General features: G+C 43.4%; 1 protein-coding gene across 2 annotated transcripts in view; it reads right to left on the reverse strand.

The window, feature by feature from the left end:
• Positions 1-283: 283 nt before the first annotated feature.
• Positions 284-22232, reverse strand: part of CASKIN2 (CASK interacting protein 2) — a 44778-nt gene continuing 22829 nt past the window's right edge. Inside the window, exons 1-20 of one of the 2 annotated variants that reach the window (XM_066587511.1) lie at positions 21956-22084; positions 21759-21810; positions 16367-16464; positions 16138-16283; positions 15357-15452; positions 13960-14090; positions 13749-13857; positions 13545-13653; positions 13366-13460; positions 13165-13282; positions 12951-13073; positions 12407-12537; positions 12277-12322; positions 11748-11821; positions 9939-10049; positions 9735-9836; positions 7733-7871; positions 5549-7027; positions 3549-3792; positions 284-848 (exon numbers count right to left, since the gene is read on the reverse strand). In XM_066587511.1, coding sequence (XP_066443608.1) covers positions 758-848; positions 3549-3792; positions 5549-7027; positions 7733-7871; positions 9735-9836; positions 9939-10049; positions 11748-11821; positions 12277-12322; positions 12407-12537; positions 12951-13073; positions 13165-13282; positions 13366-13460; positions 13545-13653; positions 13749-13857; positions 13960-14090; positions 15357-15452; positions 16138-16283; positions 16367-16464; positions 21759-21810; positions 21956-21995 — 3534 coding nt within the window. In that variant the 5' untranslated portion in view covers positions 21996-22084 and the 3' untranslated portion in view covers positions 284-757. Of the gene's footprint in view, positions 849-3548; positions 3793-5548; positions 7028-7732; positions 7872-9734; positions 9837-9938; positions 10050-11747; positions 11822-12276; positions 12323-12406; positions 12538-12950; positions 13074-13164; positions 13283-13365; positions 13461-13544; positions 13654-13748; positions 13858-13959; positions 14091-15356; positions 15453-16137; positions 16284-16366; positions 16465-21758; positions 21811-21955; positions 22085-22232 lie in introns of those variants that run through there. The other variant, XM_066587510.1, reaches the window with a different exon arrangement.

A 22232-nucleotide genomic window follows, 5' to 3' on the forward strand; every position in this document is an offset into this window, starting at 1 on the left:
TGAAGCTAAAAAGCTCCCTTTGTGTACTACTATGTGTGCAGGAATGCTGCCCTCCAATAGGTGGCGCTGCAGAGGTATCGTTCCAGCTCCCTTATTTGCATATTACCCAGAGAAGCATGAATGGCCTTTAAGTCTCCTCACTCACCTTCTAGGTGCTCTCCCTAAGGATAAAAGATAGCGTTCCTGCCTTGCTTGTGTCATGCTGACAGTTTTATAACACGCTACATATTCCAAAAACGCATCATCAGCGTATAAAGAACATATGACAAACATCACTGACATATTCCGGTTAGTAAATATATATTTATAGAGGTTTATACATACATATATATAAAATTACTTTAAAATAAACTTTTCTTACAAAAAAAGAAAAATCAAAACATTTACAGTTTCATTGTAGCAACAGCAGAAGAATACAATTTACTCCAACTGCAGTTGCTGTGGCAGTACTCATACAAGCTTGGGGCAGGGACTTTGAGATGGTTATTTTATATATACCGGTATATATACACTCCAAATCAACAGCACAGGTGATTTAGAACTATAAAAACCTCTCGGGAATAATAAGGCCCTGGCCATGAGGGAATAGTGTGAGAAAGGGGGAGATGGAGCTCCAAACGTTCTACATCCCAACCGGACTTCTTAAAAGGTAAAAGTTGTGCAATAGGTGGCGCCGCAGCGGAGGAGATGCCGATGCTAGTGGAGCTGTGCTGTCATGCAGTCCCAGCTAAAGTGCCAAAAATGTGAATAGGCCTCCTCAATCCAGCATGGCTTCCAGCTGCTCTGCGAGGTCATCGAACATTGTGCTGATGTCATCTAAAATGTTCTTCGTCAGAGGAGCTGCGTCGCTAGAAGGAGAAGTAAAAACGTTATTGCAGTTATGTAGTGGTACGTCTCAGTACACAAATACACTAAATTACCCAGCTACATTTCTTTAGATTGCTATACACAGGGCTGCCTGTACACAGCAGCCGGCAGCCGTTTTTTTGTACACAGTACAACATGCAAAATTATAGGTGGCTTTAAAAAAAAAAAAAAAAAAAAAAAAAAAAGTGTAATTCCACCAAAATCACTCATCAATACACAGGAAGGGCAATATATGATTCATTTCTACGGGGTCAGTCTTCTGGACTCCCAACAATCACATTAAACGCACACGTTGAACGTCGTCAGAAAGAGAAAAAAAAAAAGAGAAAAAACACACAATGCCAGAATAGCATTTTTTTGGTCACTCTGTATTCCCAAAAAAGGTTGAATTAAAAGGTTATCTAAGAGGTGTATGTACCCCAAAATGGTACCAATAGAAACAGCTTGCCCCACTAAATACAAGCGCACAGTCACATCAACGGAAAGATAGAAAACTTTATATATATCTATATATTTGTTGCCATATTTGGTGATTCCATAGCTTTAGTTTTTTTTTTTTTATCTCTGTAATCGTACTGACTAGAGATGAGCGAGCGTACTCGGATAAGCACTACTCGCTCGAGTAATTGGCTTTATCCGAGTATCGCTGTGCTCGGGTCTAAAGATTCGGGTGCCGGCACGGAGCGGGGAGCTGCAGGGGAGAGCGGGGAGGAACGGAGGTAAGATCTTTCTCTCCCTCTCTCCCGCCCGCTCTCCCCTGCTCCCCGCTGCGACTCACCTGTCAGCCGCAGCGGCACCCGAATCTTCAGGGACGAGCACAGCGATATTCGGATAAAGCCAATTACTCGAGCGAGTAGTGCTTATCCGAGTACGCTCGCTCATCTCTAGTACTGACCCATAGAATCATGTGAACATACAAATTTTACTGTGATGGCTGTAAAAGGAAATCCCCCCCCCCCCAAAACACAGCCACAATTGTGCTTTTTTTCCCCCTCTTAAAAATGTTTACATTTTTCAGTAGATTAAATGTATTTTTTTTTCATGTTACCAACTCGTCCCAAAACTTATAAAGTCTTGGACGTTTCTGGACAAAAAATGTCAATGAATACAAAGAACGGCACCAGGGGAAAGAGGTTAAAGGAAGTCTGTCAGCACTTCCTGCGCTTCCGACTGAATACACTGGCACATTTCCCATGAAATGAAGAACATATTGGTACCTTTTTTTTCACTGCATCTCCAGATATAGTCTGATATTTGTGCCACTCGCTACCTGCGAACTAGAGGTGCACCGTCCGATGGGTGTTCCCACTCTGCCTGCAGTTCGGCTCACTCTCAGCTGATTGACGAAGAAACCGCACCCATTGAGTGCTTTGGGACGTCTCCAGCTGCACCCGCTTGTGAGCGGGCACGCGCACTGTCACTCATTTCTAGCCAGACTGATGTCCCATGCATGTGGCAGCGACCGGTATGGCTGGGAAAAAGTCATAGCACATGCAGCTGCTCGCAAGCGCGGTGACACTGAACACATGACGTCTCCAACGGGTGGTGCTGGAGATGCCACGAAGCACTGAATGGGCAGGGAGAGAGCCAGACCGCAGGCATAGAGTAAATGCCCATTTGGTGGTGCATCTCTAATTTGCATATAGTGCGGTACAAATATCAGGCTATATGTGGAGATGCAATGAAAAAAAACATTTAAAAGAAAGGTATCAATATGCTCTACGTATCACTGGAAATCTGCCAGTGCATTCAGTTGGCATCCCAAAAAGTCCCTACAGACTTCCTTTAAAGGAATGTTCCCATAACTATAGTTTATGGTATATTATTAGCAGGAAAAAAAAGGATGCAGAGTAGTCACTGCTCTTTACTAGTACAATTCTAATTTGACAGTGATTCAGTGAAGTCAATCTATAAGTTGTGGCATATGGCAACAAGGACATGGGAGGTAGTATTGTATCTTGTCACCACTGGAAGTAGTGGTGGAGACTAGATTGACAGGCCGGTGACGCCCCCTGTTCCTGATTGGCTGCACAGCTGGCTCCCCTTCCTCAGCCTCACAGGTCCTGGCGCTCACCACTCCAATCTCTGATTAGAGTGTCCCGCTGCCTTTCACACAAGCCGCAGATGTGAGTGTTCCGCTGCCATCTGTGGCAGCGGGGCTGCTCCTGTTCCCAAGTCTGACTGTAGCCACTGGCTGTGCCCTCCCAGCAGCGCTGCTGGGACTGCATTTCCCCTTGCCGACCCTGCTGTCACTCTCATCCCGGTGGCAGTCTCCCACGTCCGCTCCCCATACCGGCCCTGCTGTCACTCTTGTCCCGGCGGCAGTCCCCAACCTCCACTCCCTTTACCGGCCACCCTGCTGTCAGTCTCCCCGGAGGCAGTCTCCCACCTCTCAAAAGATTCAGGTGCCGGCGGGGGAGAGCGGTGAGTTGTGAGAGTGAGCAGGGGGGAGCAGTGGGGGGGGAGGGGGTAATAGAGAGATCTCCCCGCTCTCCCCCGCCAGCACCCGAATCTTTTGAGACGAGCGGGCAGGTACTCGCATAAGGCACTACTCGCTCGAGTAGTTTGCCTTAGGGAGTACGCTCGCTCATCTCTAGTCTCCTCCCATTATTGTGGTGGTGACAAGATACAATAGTACAGACACGGGAACACCTCTTAACGTTTATTGTAACATGAATTACCTGATACTTTTTTCTGTTGGCTCTCGCTCATCTTGGGCTTTATGTAGCGAGATGGAATATTTCAATGGTCCAACTTGCGAGCTGTCTTTGCTGTGTGAAGGCACCTTATTCCATTCCCTAATGACAGTACAAGGGTCGTTTGCCCATAGAATGGAATTAGTAGTTGGGGGTGGACCACTTGATCCCCATAAAGGCTTCTGTAAAACCTGCTCTGGTCCAGATATCACCAAGTGTGCCTGAGACCCTGCAAACCATAAAATGGACAGTTCATGATGAAGGTGGTTATATCTACATGCGGAGGCTACATGTATACAATAAGCATCCTTAAAAGGAGACATTCTATAAACAACAACTGCCAAAATGGCTAAATCTAATATAGGAATTCTGCACATCTCAAAACTTACATCACTAACCACTATTTGCCTAAAGCGTACAAGGTTGTGTCCACATGTGGCAAATTGCTACATATTTGCTACGACAGAAAATTTCACTGAAATTTGCACCAAAAATCGGTCCCAAATGGTCCAGATTTTTCCTTTGCAGAAAATCCGCAGCAAATGCACCAAGTGTAAATGCACGCCAAGTGCCCATTCAGTATTTTTCGTCCGCGTGCTGTCCATGTATTCCACGTACAGCATATAGACCCATTATAGCCTATGAGGTTATAAACACAAAACAATTTTTCACATGGACTGGTGGTCGATGTGAAAGAGAATAAAAATGGCTGCATGTCCGAAATATTCTTCTTTTTCACAGATGAGAATAGAACATGCATGGTCCATCCAGATTGGACAGCACACGATCATTGCATGTTTTCCCCGAGTTTCCCAGGCAAAACATGTGCATGTCCATCTGAAGAAGCTCTAACAGTGAATAAAATACAAAAAGGAGAATGGAGTAGGGGAATGCAGCTGCAAATTCTCTCCCTGTTTGTGTATAAGACAACAACTGCAGTGAATGGGAAGAGGTGATATTTAAGGATCTCAGATCACATGATTAAGAGCCCGCCCACTCAGCAAGCATGGAAGGAAAAAAAATGTACATTTTTAAGAACTCTAACCCCAACTCCCTAACCCTCTGACCCTAAACCCCCCTGACCCTAAACCCCCCTGACCCTAAACCCCCCTGACCCTAAACCCCTCTGACCCTAACCCTCACCAAACTATTTCTACATTGATAAAAATACACCAAAGATTGTCATCTAGCATAAGAAAGTTAAAGTGACCCTCCATCTTTTGAAGTGTTTTGACTTTTTCTAGAGACAGTGGCTGTGATCAGTGGGAGCCCACGGACTGTAAAGCATCCTTACTATAATCACACTGGTTTCTTTTACATTAATTTAAGAGACTTTGAGATCTCAAAAGGAATTTTCTGAGTTTAGAAAAAAAGGGTTGCTTCATTTGCCCCAGAAGCGGCGGCAGTCCTAAGTTGTAATACCATGCAGAGCCAAAAAGAAAGGGGTGGCATTGTTCCTAGAAAAAAAAGTAAACTCCCTTTTTCTAATCCCAGACAACCCGTAAAAGCAAATTAGGCAAAGCACTTAATGTTACATCTAAACATACCTATATAGCTTAAAAAAAAAAAAGTTAAAATGAATGATAATCGTTCGTTTAACCACGAGCCAACGACTGAACGAGAATCGTTCACTTTTTGTTTGTCGTTCAGTTTCAGCCGGCATAAAAATCCTTGGCGCTCGTTCACTTCTCACTGTGAAACACTGAATGAGAAGTGAGCGATTCTCAACGATGATCTGCCTGTCTAAACAGGCTGCACGTCACGAACGAGCTGGTGATGACATCACCAACAACCTCGCTTGGGCAAACGAGAATCATGCATTTCTCGCTGTGCCTAAAATGACTATTAGGAAACTACCAGTATCCCTTTGCTATAGCAAGTACATGGCTGAAGTTTGTGAACAAAGGGGTTGTCTCACAAAACACTATAGCAAACACTATAAATGGTGGTCAGGCTATCACACTGTTCCAGACTTTGTACCGTACCTGTTTTCTCTACTTTTTCCCTTGCAGCCTCAGGTTTGTCCCTTCTTTCCAAGCCCAAAGGACCCTTCTCAATCTTGGCTATTCTGCTGACAACAGTATCTGCTACTGGAGGACCACATAAAGTGCTTGCTTCGGCTGGTACAGGGCTAGTTGGACTCTCCTGATTTGCTTCATGATGGCTACCTGCCTCTTTGTCTTTTATCTTTGGCCTTCTCTTCACTGTATCTGATTCAGTGAGGTTGAATTCTAGCTCCACATTTACCTTGGAGCCTTGAATCCCAGTGGGGAATTTAGGATCAAGATTTGGCTTAGGACTTATAAGGGGTTTGGCTCCTACTGGTGCCTCTTTTTTAGTTTCCGGACTCTGTTGCACTTCAGAGCTGGACTGTGAATGTATAGGAGTTTGTGGCTCTACCGCCGAGAACAGTTCTGCCGCCATAAACTCTGTCTTTGCTGCTGGTGGTTTGGGCCTTTGTTTGATGGTAAGGTTTCCTTCCTCTGCAAAAGGAATGCTCTCACTTGAGCTATGCTGCGAAGAGATAATTTCCTCTTTTTTGTCCTCTTCTGGTCGTACTGCAAGAGGCAAAGATAGTCTCCCCTCAACCCCGACGGCAGACTCACTCACTGTCCTCCTCCGAGTCCCAGGATTCTCCAATACTTCAGTTTTACAGACCTCTGCTGGTCTGAATTCCAGCTGTCCCTCTAGATTTGCTGCTATGCTTTTAACTGAGTTATTTCCAGCAACAGCTGTGCCATCCGCACTAGACATAGAACTTAGTCTCTTAGGAGGTGGAGGAGGTGGTCCCTTCCTGCGTGCTCGTACAGCAAAGGATTGACTTCGTTGGACTTTCTTCAGTGGTTGCCCATTTGTGAGGGAGCTACGACCTGGGCGACGAGTAAGTGTAGCATAAGAACCCAAAGTCACCGAGACTGTAGCTGCCGGTTTCTCTTCCTCCTCTGCCTCTCCATCAGACAATGCATAGCGACATACACTCAATGAACGTTTTTTCATAGAAGGCTTGGGAGGAGGTACAGGCGGTTCTGGACGAACAGAACATCCATTTGCAATACCAGTTGGTCTTTGTAATTGGTCCATTCCCTCAGGCAAGTTCCTTTCTGGTAAGCTTGAGTCCAGAACTTTAAAGTTAATGAGAACGGGAGCTTGTGGAGTCGTAGACTCTTGAGAATTACCTGAGCCCTGTGATCGAGAACTAATACTCTCCTGACTATATGAACGCCTCGCTGTACATAGCATCTCCCCGCCATGTGTTAATGCACTCTGGAGTTCCCGGCTTAACTCCACATTTTGAAAGGTCTGTAGCCTGGGTGTAACAGGGGGTTCTCCATTTTCAATATGCTCTACCACAGACATAGAAGACGATGAACCTGGTGTTCTGGCTCTTAAGGTGCCCCCACTTGTGTATCCTTTTTGGAGATCAAGCAAACGTTTCACACCCAGAAGCAACTTCTTTTGATGCCCTGAAGAAATAGAATTCATTTTAGTAAAAATCTATCTAATTAAGCAATAAATTCAATACTGTATTTAAGTAGAACGTCCTTCCACATTTATCCTGTCATTTGGCCCTGGACACTGATGGGTTAACAACTGTCGGCTAATGTGGGGTTTGATTGGGCAACGGGAAGGTGTTTCCCCAGCCGGCCAATCAACCACTGCAGTGTATAAATTCAAGTCCCTCCTCTCAGAAGGCACCGATTATTCTTTTGTTTGGTGGAAGTTCTGGTCCGTCCCGTCCTCCTGGTATCATCTCCCAGTCAGATAAGTCCCTTTTGTTTATACTTTTATCTGGTGTTGTACATCTGCTTCATAGTGCTTGTATGACTATTTTTATTTACATCTGTCAATTGTTGCCCCTTTTCACCATCTAGGGACAGCATAGGTATCCCACAGATTCACAACGTGGGGCCGCCCTTGTCAGGGTGATTGCCCCGCTTTTAGTCAGGGTTTTCCCATATTAGTATGATAGGGTGAGATTTCCACGTTTCCCAGTGTATCATTTTGTTATTAATAGATTTGTTCTCAGTTTATAACTAGAGTGTAGATCAGTCCATTTGGACAACGATTACATCTGATTAAGATACTTTTAGCGCCAGTCTCAGTCGTAACAAGATGAAAAAAAATCCAAAGTGAGGCAACTAAAAATTATTTCATTCCCAAACTTTTACCAAGTCTGTGAATTCCGATCTCTTGCAGTTCCTCCCAGGTCAGTTCTGTCACACTGGTAAGAGATTCATATCCATTCTCTGACAGCTGCTTGTGGTACTCAGGAAGCCCCAACTGAGAAAGCCAATCCCACAGGTCTACCTAAATGAACACAAGAGAAGGGACACTTTCAATACAAAGATTGTAATAGTATAACCTACTGCAAAGCCATTTACAAGTTTTGCGTGTGGATAGGCTCTCTCCTCTCCATTAGAGGCGGTCCTTATTTTTCTAGCACCTTTTTAAATCATTCAATATCAAATCAAGCAAATTGTAATAAGACTAAGAAAGCAGATAAGAGTGACTAATTTGCGCTACCATGACACAACAGTCTTGTAAAAGTGAAAGTCCACCATGGAATACAGTTTTGTCATAGTTTATCTAAATCAGGAGTACACAACCTTTACAAGTTCAAGGATCACATCATTCGCTTCTACAACATGCAGAAGCATGCAATAAAACTTTAACTCTAGAAAGACCCGCCCACTTTTTTTCCTTCCTCCTTCATTTTTGGTTTTTCTTCCCCACTGTTAAAAAAATGATAACCCTTTTACTTATCAATCAATGCAGCTGTATGAGGGCTTGTTTTTTGTTTGTTTTTTGTAGGACAAGTTGTATTTTTCAGTGGTACTATTTAAGGTACCATATAATGTATTCCAAAAAATTCTAAGTGGAGTGAAATGGAAAAAAACAAAACAGTGCGATTACTACAATACCAATTTTAGGATGGCTTCAGACGACAGTATATCGGCCGGATATTCACGCTGGCCGATATAAGGTGTCTCTCTCTGCAGGGGGAGAAGGCTAGAAGAGTCGGGAGCAGTGCTCTGAGCTCCCGCCCCCTCTGCCTCCTCTCCACCCCCTCTGAACTATTTGCAAAGAGAGGAGGCGGGACGGGGCAGGGCTTAATTCCGGGAATTGGCTCCGCCCCATCCCCCCCCCCCCATTGCAAATAGTGCAGAGGGGTGGAGAGCTGGTGGAGAGGAGGTGGGAGCTCACAGCACTGCTCCTGGCTCTTCCAGCCTCCTCCCCCTGCAGAGAGGGACGCCGTATATCGGCGGCGTGAATACGCACAGGGGCGATAATAGTTAGGACGGCTGTTGGGAGCTTAAGTAGTCGTCTGATATAAAACTACCTATAGTCCTAATAGGAGATCAGTGAGGCTGGACAGACTACTTAGTTTCCCTCTGCTCTCCTCTCCTGCACGTTCTTATTAGCATAGGCTGAACAGACATCAGTATGGGTTGATTTAATGAATCCTGCATGAGGAAGGGGGTTGGACCTGATGACCCTGAAAGCCCCTTCCATCTCTACCATCCTATTCTAATATAGGACTGCAATGTTTATTTCTGTGGTGGTCATAAGTTAGCTGCTATAAAGTGCAGGAGCGAAAAGATCAGAGCTGAAAACCAAGCTGCGAGTTCAGCCTCACTTACGGATCTACTATTGAGATTAAGGCTGCAATTTCTATGCACGGTGATAAGTAGAAACTGCAGAATTGAATGGTATAACATTTTTAATTAAACAGGATTATAAAAATGGTTGCCAACCCAAAGTACGTGTATTTAAGTGAAAAAAATTGCCTCATCCACCCCCTAAGATGTCCTTAAAGGGGTTATCTGGCATTCCAAAATTTATGTATATCTGATCAGTGAAGTTCCAACTTACAATACCCCTATTGTTGTTTTTTTCTAATTTTTTTGTGGAGCAGTGTTGTAAATTCCTACACCCCAGTTTCAAAGGCTCTAATGGGGTCTCTCCCACCAAGTATACCACAATATTGTACCATGAAATGTGGCTTCATGCAATAATGTTATTGCTCCAAATATAGATGGTGGTAAAAAGTTATTTGGGGCTACAGAAAAACCAAAAATGTCTGTGAGGGTTATACAATAGATTTTCAATGGAAGTGGTGAGAGTTGTTTTGCATGTAATGAATCATGGATGGGTGAAGGTAATTCTCACTGGTGTTTTTTGAGGAAGTCCATCTGCAACACTCAGCCGGCTTATCTCAGTGGAAATTTTCTTTCTGTGCCCAGGTTTTGTTACACCAATTGCTGTGAGATCCTACAGAAGAAAGGGAGATAATACAGTAACGTTAAAAAAAATATATAAAAAAAAATATATACAATTTTGTAACCAAACCAGTTATTGCCTAATTGGCCTCACCTCTGGGGTCATTCGACTGATTGTTGAAAGATCATAGCCTGAAGATAAAAAGTTCCCAACATAGGAGTCCAGCTGGAAACTACGAAGCCAGCAGTAGATAAGCTCTGCGTCCTACGAAAACAAAGGTTCACAAGGTGTATAGTTTGTTGAAATGTCAAAAAGCAAAGCAGAGGTCATAGTAGACGGTAAATCGCTCACGACTGCCAATAAGGCATTTGCCCAGAAGCTGACCCTGTGTTGTTGATGGATTCTGTTTTTATACTTTACACCTAGCTATATCTACATAAAGATTGCGTAACCATGTAAATATATTGTATTACTTATGCTAATCCTGAGTGACAGCCTAGCCCGGAGCTACACTCTCAATTTCCTGGTGGCTGCTGGCATGAGACAACACCACCCCAATAAAGCAAGTAAAGCTGGGGGCACACTGCTCTAACTGTGACCTGTGCCCGACTGACTCGAGCGCATCTCGTATCAGACAGCACACAGACAATGCAGGTCCTATTTTGCACCTGTGAAACAGAGAAGACCAGGGCATGATATGAGTTTTTACAAGCGGCCCATGTGAAAAAACATCCATGTGTGTAGCCTCATAGGCTGAATGTGGAATTGGACAGGCGGCCCAAAAATGCAGCCATGTGCCCCACGGCAAATATCACTTGCATAGTATACAGCGAATACCGCTAACGAATTAAAAGCCCTTCCTAAACGCATAGCAATAACCATATAATAATCTAGAAATGCAATGAAACCGCACATAATATATATATATATCAGAGAAAGGTTCTCACAAAGTTGAAGATTAATCACAATGTGTAATAATTTCATATTATTGGTAGAATTTACTTAAACCAGTGACCAACACGTCAGACTTAATTCAAAGTGCGCTGAAGTGCAATGAAGCCAAATTTAAGAGATAGCATAGAGGCATGCTACAGTTTGTGGTGCTGGCATAAACTTGTCAGGCCACAAATGGCCCAGCCCCTTCCACTAAGACCCGCCCACCTCTTAGTAAAGTGTCGAGGATGGCAGAAGTAAGGCAAAAAAGTTTCACATTTTAGCGGAAAGACACCTTATGCAAAGATGTACAGGTTTTTTAGTTATTTATTTACACAATTGAATTTTGGCGCACAGTTCTTTAAATTTCCACTCATGTGTTGTGTGAGAACTGCAGTGAATCTGCATTCCCCATGTAATATTACTTAGAAGCCTACGATGTGCCATTTCTTCTGTTATACCTCTTGGAAATGCATGAATATACTGACAACTGGGCGTTACCATTCTCCTTGCCAATAGTAAATAGTGTCTGTGTGTAGGGAACACATGCCACATATTAAACACCCACTTTTAGATTTATTCCTACATTTCCAGAAAGCACAAGAAAGGAGCAGCACAGTGCAGAATTCTGAGAATTGTAATTTTATGGGGAATACAAGAGTCTACTATAGCAGACATGTCAGGACAGCCGTCAGGTCCTCTTTAAACAGTAAGTGGCTTGAGAAAGCACCATAATTGCAGCTATAGTCAAAAGGTAAAGGGTACATATGGAAGAGCCAAAATAAAAAAGTGCACTAAATATTAGGTGTCCTAGGTGGGTGTTCTGCATGAAGACATCCCGCTCAGCCTGGTTTACCCCCCATTAGTAGTTGCTATGAGTTCTAGCTCTTCAATGACAGTATATGTGCCGTACACTAAGACTATATTCAGTTTTCATGCTACCCTTGTTAATGTTGCAATACCAAACAATGTTGTATCCTGTAACATCAGCAATTGTAACAAGTCTACATGCTTTAATCCACCACATACCTTTCCTTGCATATGTGATCCTGGGTCCTTCTCCACCACATGAACTGGGTGCAACATGTGACTGGGAGTTGTGCCTGAAAATTAAGGAGTCCCATGTTTAATATAAAGAGGATGATACATACATAACAATAAACAGAATAATAATAATAATTATATTCAAGCTCAAACAGTTAAAGGGTTTGTCCCATGAAAAGAACTTATCCCATTCTCCACAGGAAAGAGGAAAAGTTTATGATTAGTGGGGGTCCACCTGCTGATCAAGAGAATGGGGGTCCAGAGTTTCTCCAAATGAAAACTGTGGTCACGCATACACACTAACGCTCAAGTTATTTCTATGGGACTGCTGGGATAAGCTAAGCATGTACTGGGCTCTCTCTGGAAGTCCCATTAAGATGAATGGAGCAGCAGTACACCCACATGACCATGATCACTGGAGGTCCCACCAAGTATATATTTATCCCCTGTCCTGTAGCTGGAGGGTATGTTTTTCACGAGACAGACCCTTTAAGATAATAATGCTGATTCTCACCAACTGATATTCTGATATGCTGATCTTCAAAGCCATGATGTAGATTCTAAAAGAAGGCAAAAAGTCAGATGAAACAAACACACAAAGCAGCGTAGAAATTAATAAGGAAACATTGCTCATGAAACGTTACCTGGGCATTCTCTATGAGAAGGGTGGAGCTCAGACCACTGTTTTCACAGCTCTGGCCACTCCCCGCACTGCGTACACTGCCCAGGCTACCCTCACTGCCCACGCTGTGGCGATCACCAGCTAGAATCGCACCTGAAAAGAAAAAAAAATGATCAACATTACATATACACATGATTAAAAGAACATTAGCAACACCACAATTACTACTTGGGACCCTTTTACAGTGAATGAAAATCATTCAGATTCTTGCCGAATCACGGGAATCTAAACGATAATCATTCGTGTAAATGCCAGCAGCGACTGAACGACAAAAGATAATCCGTTTGTCGTTCAGTTTCTACAGGCGTACAAATAAAAGTATGCCTGGCCCGTGTGAACAGGTAGTCGTTCTTCTATGAACGACTGCCTATTTACTGTGAATGGAAGCGGGTTGCCGGAGTGATATCTGGTCCGCTCCGCTTCCAATCACTGGGTGATCCTCGATGCTGTGTGAAAGCATAGAAGTGATCATCACTAGGACAATTATAAGGCCCTTCCTCACTTACCTCCAATGTAGTCAGAGGTAATACCAACGCTAGTTACTGTGCCGTACTGGTTGGGCTGGTGCAGTAGTGGCTTGGCCAATCGCTGCTGAGAATTTATTGTGGTATTGCGAGGAAGAGTGGAGCCTAAAAAGGACAAAAATTACAAATAAAATCAGACAATAAAAGTACACATGCTTGTGTACTATAAATTAAAGAAAATATCACAAAGTCTCACCAAGCCTTTTGCTGATTACTTCTACAATTGCTGGAGGAAAGAACCCTACTCTATCAGTTCCCTTCTGTAGATCATGGATATGACCTTTCCATCGGCCATCTTGATGTTGCTCCAATACCTACAATCAAAGTTTTTCATTAGGAACAATAAAAAAAGTTGTCCCTGGGCAGAAGCAAGAGAAGAGAAGAACATAGCAATTACCGTAATGAGGTCTCCAGCCCTGATATTCAGAGCAGTTGGATCGTGAGCATTCCAGAAATCCTTCAGGGCCCGAACTTTAAGTATCCCAGATGCCTCTGAAATGGAGAATGTATATTGTTAAACGACGCACCCATCTGAAAGATTTCACCATGTCTCATTCTCAAAACATGCCCAATTACCTCTAAGAAGCTGTTTGATGTCCGTGCTTGCATGAGTGGTAGTGAATTGGTTTACAATATCCAAGGCAGTCTGATTGTATGTGTTCCGAATATTTACATCTACGCCATTCTAAAAAAAGGTAGGTACAGCGGGTTTACTTGTTACCAATAACAAAACCCAACAACCCCAGGAACAGTTCTAGGTGTTCCAGCCTCATTTCCTACCTCTATTAGCAGCTTCACCACTTCAGTCTTTCCGCACAGTGATGCCTCATGCAGAGCAGTGCCCATCTTTGTCACTTTGTTAATCTCAATTCCAGATTTAAGGAGCAATCTGAAAAGAAGAGATCAGTAAACAGCATTCTGCACACCCAATAAGTCAATACAGATAGCAAGATCATCAACCATGGCAACTATAGCAAAATCAATCAGGTACCTGATGACCTCCCGGTGGCCATTTTTTGCTGCTAAATGCAGAGGTGTGGTAAAATTAGCGTCTGTGGGGTCTTTGGATAGGCCTTCCAACAGAGAGACACATAGATGGCTATTCAGGAGCAGCTGGACCACCTAAGGAATTAAAGAAGAGAGTAGAATACCATACACGCATATCCACATATTATACATTGATCAAGTGCTTCTCAGCAATGTTAATCAACATGGGGATCAAATTGTATAAGCCAATTAGCCACTTCACAGCAACTTTTTTTAAAAAAATGGGTCCCTACACTACTGGGTACCGCCCCACACGGGAACCCTCATCTCCACAATATAGTGCCTGCAGGAGGAGAAACCCAGTTGCTCAACACCACCACTGCTGTCAGGCTCAGCTTTCATGGCTCTGGATGGCACCACCCCACGGACACCGTACCATGTGAACAGGCTTTTAGAGCTTACTATTCCATCTAGTCTTCCAGTAGTGTTGCGCTAAGGCAGCAGAAATGCAGTCCTAAGCTCTCGCTCACGACTTGAAGGTTGCGAGTTCAATCCCCGCACGGATCAGGTAGCCGGCTCAAGGTTGACTCAGCCTTCCATCCTTCCAAGGTCGGTAAAATGAGAACCCAGCTTGGTGGGGGGGGGGGGGGGGGGGTAATAAATAAAATTACTTGAAAGTGCTGTGAAATAACAAGATTTATTTACTGTCGCTGTGATGTGGCTAGTGGGCTTATACAATTTGATGAAAATGTAAATATGAACCTCATGTTTATGTTCAAAGTACCACTGAGAAGCAAAAGAGCGATGTGTGATATGTGGATGTGCGGTCAATGTTTGTCCTCGTATGGCTCCATTTTAAAGGAAAGTGTATATTGACTAAAATAAAAGTAACGCTAGAAGCATGCAAGATGTTCTAGACCATTGTTACACAAACTGGTTTCTACAGAGCTCCACCAATTTGATCTTCGATGTTCCTCATGACAAAGATAGCAGAGGAACATGGGACAAGTCATAAAACCATCGAGCCTGAAGAGCTGCTTATGAAGATCCTTTACTGCAACCAACCAATTTTCCAATGCAATGATCTACACTCTGTAAGTAGGGCTGGCCATAAGGGTGTGTGACCTGTGCAGGTGCAGCTTACACCCCTAATTTGGTGCTGAGCCCTGGTCTATTGTTTGACCAGTGTTATTTGTACATTTGGGTACTATATAATAATAGGAAGGGATAAGGGGGGTAGAGGGCTATAAAATGTTTTGCATAAAGCACCGTCTGCTGTCCCCATCTGTATCTTCTTTTCTAGGGTTCTGTGTGCTACAAATTTTTGGAGGAAGACAACATACAGTATATCCGTTCAGAAAACCTAGATGAGAAAGAAGATAAACAACTCTGTAGTCTTACCTTTACTCTGCCAAATTCGCAAGCCAGATCTAAAGGCGTTTTCTTGGATTTGTTGACATGGCATGGATTTGACTGATGCTGCAATAGGGTCTCAGACTGGCAGAAGAGAAGATAGGAAATTAGGAAAAAAATTAACAACACAACTACTATATACTCAGCTTTGCATGGGTACTATCCCCCAGCCAGTTGTCAATTTATGCATACATTTCTAGGAGTAACAACAGAGGACCAGCGCAATACTTATGAGTAAAGACGCTCCAGAACGGTCATAGCCTCTTTAATCCAATATCTCAGTAGCTTGGACTCCCTACGAGTACGATGGAGAAGCCACTTCAAGTTGCCTAAACTTCTGGATAGGACGTCTCATTTACACCACGGAGAAAGTGGTGACATAATTCTAGCCCTTTTACTGTGTGGTACTATTATGTAAGCATCGTACGCCTATATTATGTGGTTTTATTGCACTTCTTCCTGTGCTGAGTGGTTATTTAGTTAGGCAGTGCAAGGTACAATTATTTTGGAAACATTATGACAGAACAACGTATTCTATTCCTTCTCCAAACTCAAATATAAGATATATATGGCCTTGGATGTGAGGAGAGAATGGCAGCAATATAGGGTTAACTGCCATAATAGCTCCATTTTCAGAAGTCACACTTTAAAAACCTCTGGACTTTTTCTAAGCACATAACTCAGGGTGTCTGGTTGATATTTGCAGATTAGAAGAAGTAATCAGAAGTGTGCAGATGAATTCCTTTGGACATATAAATGTGCCCCTTACCACCTCGTAGTGTCCATACTGAGCAGCTAAGTGCAAGGGAATCTGTCCATCGTTGGAAGCAGTATTGACGCTGGCAGCTGCCCGGAGAAGGAGTCGCACCGGCTCGGGCTGGCCCTGCCACGCGGCGTAGTGTAAGGGGCGCATTCCTATACAGAGGGAAGAGAATGCCATTATTAGAAGAGCTGCCAGCTTCTAGATACCCTAGAAGACACACTTTGTTAACACTCACCATTGCCATCCCTGATATCCACAGCTGCCTGTGTTTCTAGAAGTAGCAGCAATAGTTCAGAGTTGCCACTAAGAGCGGCATGGTGCAGAGCGGAAAACCTGGCAAGAGAACAGAGTCCGACAGTTTGCTAAAAGTGGGAGCTTTACGATCAGTAACATTTGAGACTTTGATGGCATTGGCCTGATTGAGAGCAGCGGAGAAGTGTATATCATGGTAAATGGGAAACCACAACTTAGAACTTGATATCAACAGGACCCAACAGGCACCGACTTATCAAACTTCCCAGACTAGCAGATGGGCATGGAAAAGTAAAAATGTAACCTACAGGAGGGGCGACAATAGGTGCAGCTCAAACAGTGTCTGAATTATCAGGCGGTTCTGCAACAGAAATACTAAATTGCTGGATTATCAGATGGGCTATAGGAACAAGTCAGAAAAGCAAAACTGCAGCTACATTTATCATTAGGGGGATTTTTGATGTCACAATTCTGGTATGTGTTTCTCCAGTTTAAAATGCAACAAATTTACCATCTGTGGCACCATGCTGAAAAAAATTGGCATATGTTTAAATATGTCTAGATATGTGGAGGCACTCTGTATGCCACCCAGCTACTGAAATGAGATTGTGACAAACTTGGAAACTTTTTTTTTTAAAGACCACAATTCTCAAATCTGTCTAAAAGCCCCACTCTGCTCTAACTCCCCCCCCCTTTTTGTTCGAGATAGGGATAGGGGGGAAATCGAGAGGGGGGTTTTAGCCCACATTTCTAATCAATTTTTCAAAATTGATAGTTGATTTGCGCCAAGAAGAAAAAAAATAAAAAAATAAAAAAGAAATCACACTGGCACAGCAGCAGGAATAAAAGTGCCCTATGGTGTTCAGACCAAACTCCACTTTTATCAAGTCCTATTGCACCACTTTGGAAGATGGTACAATGCTGGAGCAGTGCCACGTATTAGAGGTAGCTTTCCTACAAGTCACTGTCCGACCTTTTAGACTAGGCACATAAGCCAAGACCAGAGTCTTCACCAGAAAGGAAAAGCTAACCATGTACAGACAGGCAGGTCGGAGGTTTTTGTCCCTCACTGGTGTACGGTACATTACATTTCTGGCTCACTTGGCGGGAGGCCTATGGCGCCTGTTGGGAAGGGAACAAATTTTTTTTTTTTTTTAAACACCCATGGCCAGTGGGTCAGAAAAGATAAACGAGGCTTCAATGAGTGAGACTTATTCTAATTAGCAGAGCAGCTGAATAAGCTAAGCCCGACCTGGCACGGTTTTTAACCTGCGTCCGTGAAAGTTGGCATATGCTGCACAAGGTAACATTACCAGCGCTCTGCTAGGTTTTAATGAAGCTCTCTCGTTAGCTCTATATACCCATGTTCACATGGTTGATAAATTACCAAAATGACCATCAATATTAAGGGTGTTTTCACATGTAACGATTATTGCAGAATTTCTCCCTGGATCATGCGAAACTGAATGATAATCGTTCACTATATAGTGCCTGCCAGTGACTGTATGATGTATGATGTATTCGTTCGCTTATCGTTTGTCATTTAGTTTGGGCAGTCTAAAAGAACTGTTAGGATGGTTTTAGACAAGTAGCTAATCATCAAAGTACTAATGACCACTTGTCCGTGAGTGAGTGTGTTACATGCTCCGCCCCGTATATTTACAACTCCAATCCCTTTCACTATATTATATCACTAAGTGGTGCATTGCGCCACTAGAAACACTGGTATTAGAATGTCCTAATAATTACTAATCTGTCCATAGTAACAACGAGTAGCTCGATCAGTACTTATTAATAATGGTTAAACAGGCAGATGATGGTAGTACGGGGACAAAAGATCATTACTACAATCCTTCATCCCTACGTAAAACGCAATCGCTCGCAGCAGATCCCCAGTTTACATGGGGTGATGTGTTTCTGACAAGTGAGCATTTTTATGGTTGCTTTAGGCCTCATGTCCACTCGAAAAATACAATCCGCGCAGAATCTGCCGCGGATTTCCACGGCGGATTCGCTTTAAATGGTATTTTTTTGCATGCAGATATCCCCACACATTGCTATCAATGTGATAGCAATGTTGCCGATCTGCGAGGAATCCGCGGCAGAATGGAGCATGCCGCGTTTTTTCTCCCGCGTGTGAAAAACGCAATTCTTCTAAAATGCCATCCGCGGGTGCAAAAATCAATTTCATGGACCGCGGATGGCCAATGATTCCCTATAGGCAAAATCCGCAATTTCATTTAGCTAGTGGACATGAGGCCTTAAAGATAGTTATCTCGCTGCGGCACCCACCAGTATGCTGCGCCCATTCATCGGTAGACTACAATCTCCATAAGTGAAAGCACTGTTATGTCCCATCATCTTCACGCATGGGCATCAGCAGACCCTGCCAGCCATATACTCCTGAGGTATGGGGGAGCATTGGCCAGGAATCAGATAACCGGCATACATGTGCTCTTCTATTCCCCATTTACTTGCCAAGTTAATGGGAGGCCAAGTGGTGATAACTGCCTGTGAAACACCTTTAGGGTGCGCTCACACAAAGTGGAAACGCTGCAGTTCTGCTGCAGAAATGCAGTAAAACCGCCGGTTCAAGTTACGGTACCATATGCAGAAAATCCATCGTTTTTTTCCTCTACATATGAACAGGATTTGCTCCAATCCCATTCACTGTCATAGTACGTCAGGGTGCGTTCACATGTTGCGGAAACGCTATGGATATGTTGGGGAATTTCTGCAACTAATCCGCAGGTTAGAGTTACTGTACAGCTGCAGTAAAAAAAAAAACAAAAAAAAAAAACTTTAGTGTTTTTTTTCTCTACTCTAAACATGAACGGGGTTTGTTTTAATCCCATGCACTTAGATAGTAAACTTTCCTGCTGCAGAGAATCCGAAGCGATTCCGCGAGGCGTGAATGCCAGCTTTAAATAACCCCTATATTCTGTAAGGCTTTGTTTACACTCGCAGTGGGGCTTTCCATTATTCAGCTCAATCATATGAGTAGAGTAACAAAAAAAACTTGCTGAAGTGTTGAATCCTGCACTGGGTTTCCCTCGCACCTCCCTGGTTTTACCGGACAAGCCTGCACATTATGCGGTATTATTTCATCTGGCATGGTGTGTGGGATCTGCACTCGGGGCTCCGACAAATATGTGAACAAACCTCGTACAGCGATTCCCAAGCAGGTTTCCTTCAAATAAGGAAAGGCTTGTGTATTAGGATAAAAATGCAATAATTTATGTAGTAATCCGGTATAAACAGCATTACAGGCGAACAGACCCCGGTTCTCACATTAGTTGGTCAATGTGTATCGAACTCAAGAGTTCTTAATCATGGCATAATTAAGACCGCTTCAGCTTGAAAGACATTGGCCAAATATATCCTCCTTCTGTGTTTTATATGTGGTAAAAAAAAAATTTGTGATTGTTAGACGGGACGAATGTTGGGGAAACGATGCCTGACACTCGTTCCCGCAAATACTCACTTCCATGCTGTTGCACAGGAGCTAGTAACGCTGGCTCTCTCACAGACTGGCCAGCAAAGGGGCAGGGAACCTGCAGGAGATTTCACTCCTCGCTCTCCCCCACCCCTCTCCATTGACTTAACATAGCAGTCGTTCAGTACTGAACAGCTGCTATTTACACTGAGCGATCAGCAATCAGCTCATTGTCCATCGTTTATGCTGCATAAACGATGGACGATCAGCTGATAGTTCAGTGTAAATAGCAGCTGTTCAAATAATAAATGGAATGAGAGGACTGGAATACCCAGAGAGGCTATTATAATTGGGATTATTTACCCTGGAAAAAAGACGGCTAAGGGGCACTCAAATAACTATGTATAAATACATGAGGGGACGATACAAGGATCTCTCCCATGATCTGTTTATACCCAGGACTGCGACAGCAACAAGTGGGCATCCTCTACGTCTAAAAGAAAGCAAGTTTCATCACCAACATAGAAAGGGGTTGTTTACGGTAAGAGCAGTGAGACTGTGGAACTCTCTGCCTGAGGACGTGGTGATGGCAAAAATCCATAGAGTTTAAGAGACTAGATGTCTTTCTAGAGAGCTATGATATTACAAGATATAGACATTAGGTGACCAGCGGGGTTGTTTGTCTCAAATTTGCCCCTCTCTGGACAAACATGGAGGATGTTAAAACGGGCTGAACTAGATGGACACTGTCTTCATTCAGCCTAACATAATATGTAACTGAACGGCCGCTATGTTAAGACAATGGAGAGGGGCAGGGGAGCGCGCGGAGTTAAATCTCCTCTAGCCGACCCGCTGTAAACCAACGATACTAGCTCCCGTGCAGCAGCATGGGAGCTAGTATGTGCGGGGACAAGTGTCAGACATTGTTTGCTTAACATTTGTCCCGTCTAAATGGGCCCAAAGAGAAACCAAGTAATCTTGAAGATATGATACCTTTTAATGGCTAACAAAAATACATGACGATAGTGAGCTTTCAAACCTAGTCAGGGTTCTTCCTAGGGCATAATGAAATACATCAGAAGAGGCATGCACACACACACACACACGCACACACTTAAGACAAGGCACAGACATGGATGTGATTAATTTGCACTTAAAAAAAATACCAGAACAGAATCAGTAGAAACACTAATACTTAAATAGCCCACTGACAAAGATGTGAAAGTTTTATGGTCTCTAAATTAGTGTTAGGAGGTCACCAGGCCAGAGTGTTATCTGGGCTATAGATTTCTCATATTTCCCCCCCAAAAAGATTTGGTACTGTGTTAGCCAGTAGAGCAATGTGTAATTGTTCTCAGTGAGAAAAAATAAGTAATCTTGCAGATAGGATACCTTTTAATGGCTAACAAAAACTTCCCAGTCACGCATGAATCCTCTTGAAGAATTTAGTAAGGATTTGCAAGAAAACGGGGACTCCCGACGTGGACTTGTAAGAGTATGTATGCCACGTATTTATCAGTATTTTTTCTGTAAGCAGTCTGGCTTTAAATGCTGGGGAAGCTCAGGGTGTTGGTGCAAGTACGGCTCACTTCTGGGGTGCAGGACAACCCGCTGGGCTGAATTGTATGTGGCGTCAAAAATAGGTTGTAAGACGGATTGGTGCACCACATGTATCACTTGAACGGATACCCTTTGTATGCCTTATCTATGTGCAAGTGTAATACTAAGCAGTCACTCCCCTCAATATGTGGTAGGTATGGTGGTGTTTGTTCATCAGTATTTTACCCCTGTGCTATGGTCCTCCATATTACGGGATGTGCATGCTGATGGATGTGATGCTTCCACCTGCCCTTGTATTTTGTGTCAGTAGATCAGTTAGTATATGGCCGACAGACATAGCAACCGGAGTTAGAGGCAACAAACAGAAGTATATACTCACCCATCACTGTCCTGATAATTGATATTTAACCTCTTGGTCGATCCGAGAAGTTCTGCAAGAAAAGGCCAACTGGTTATTATCCATTGCTCAAGAAACCGTGAGCATACATAATTAAGGAAGTAGGTCACCCCGAAGCCACTGAAGGTTGGAGGAAGATTCCTTGGTCAGACAGCTATTCCTAAAATCCGCTCACTTACTAGGTCTGGAAACGGTAGTACAGAACAGTACTTGTCCCATGTGGCTTCCTCCAGTGATGATGGATCGCCTATAGATTATATAAGGTCAGCTCTGTTTTAGATTTAGGCTACGTCGCCTTAGATATTCTTTCAGACTATTTTGACCATCCAGCCTAATGTCTTCCAGTTCTCCTTTTCTGCCTCGGTTTTAGGAGAGAAGGATTTTTGTTCTTGCTCACAACCCACAGAAATGGTTGACATTTTGCATACACAGACTGAATTGTATCTGCTGTTTGCA

Source organism: Eleutherodactylus coqui, chromosome 13, assembly GCF_035609145.1.
Source record: "Eleutherodactylus coqui strain aEleCoq1 chromosome 13, aEleCoq1.hap1, whole genome shotgun sequence".
Taxonomy (NCBI): domain Eukaryota; kingdom Metazoa; phylum Chordata; class Amphibia; order Anura; family Eleutherodactylidae; genus Eleutherodactylus; species Eleutherodactylus coqui.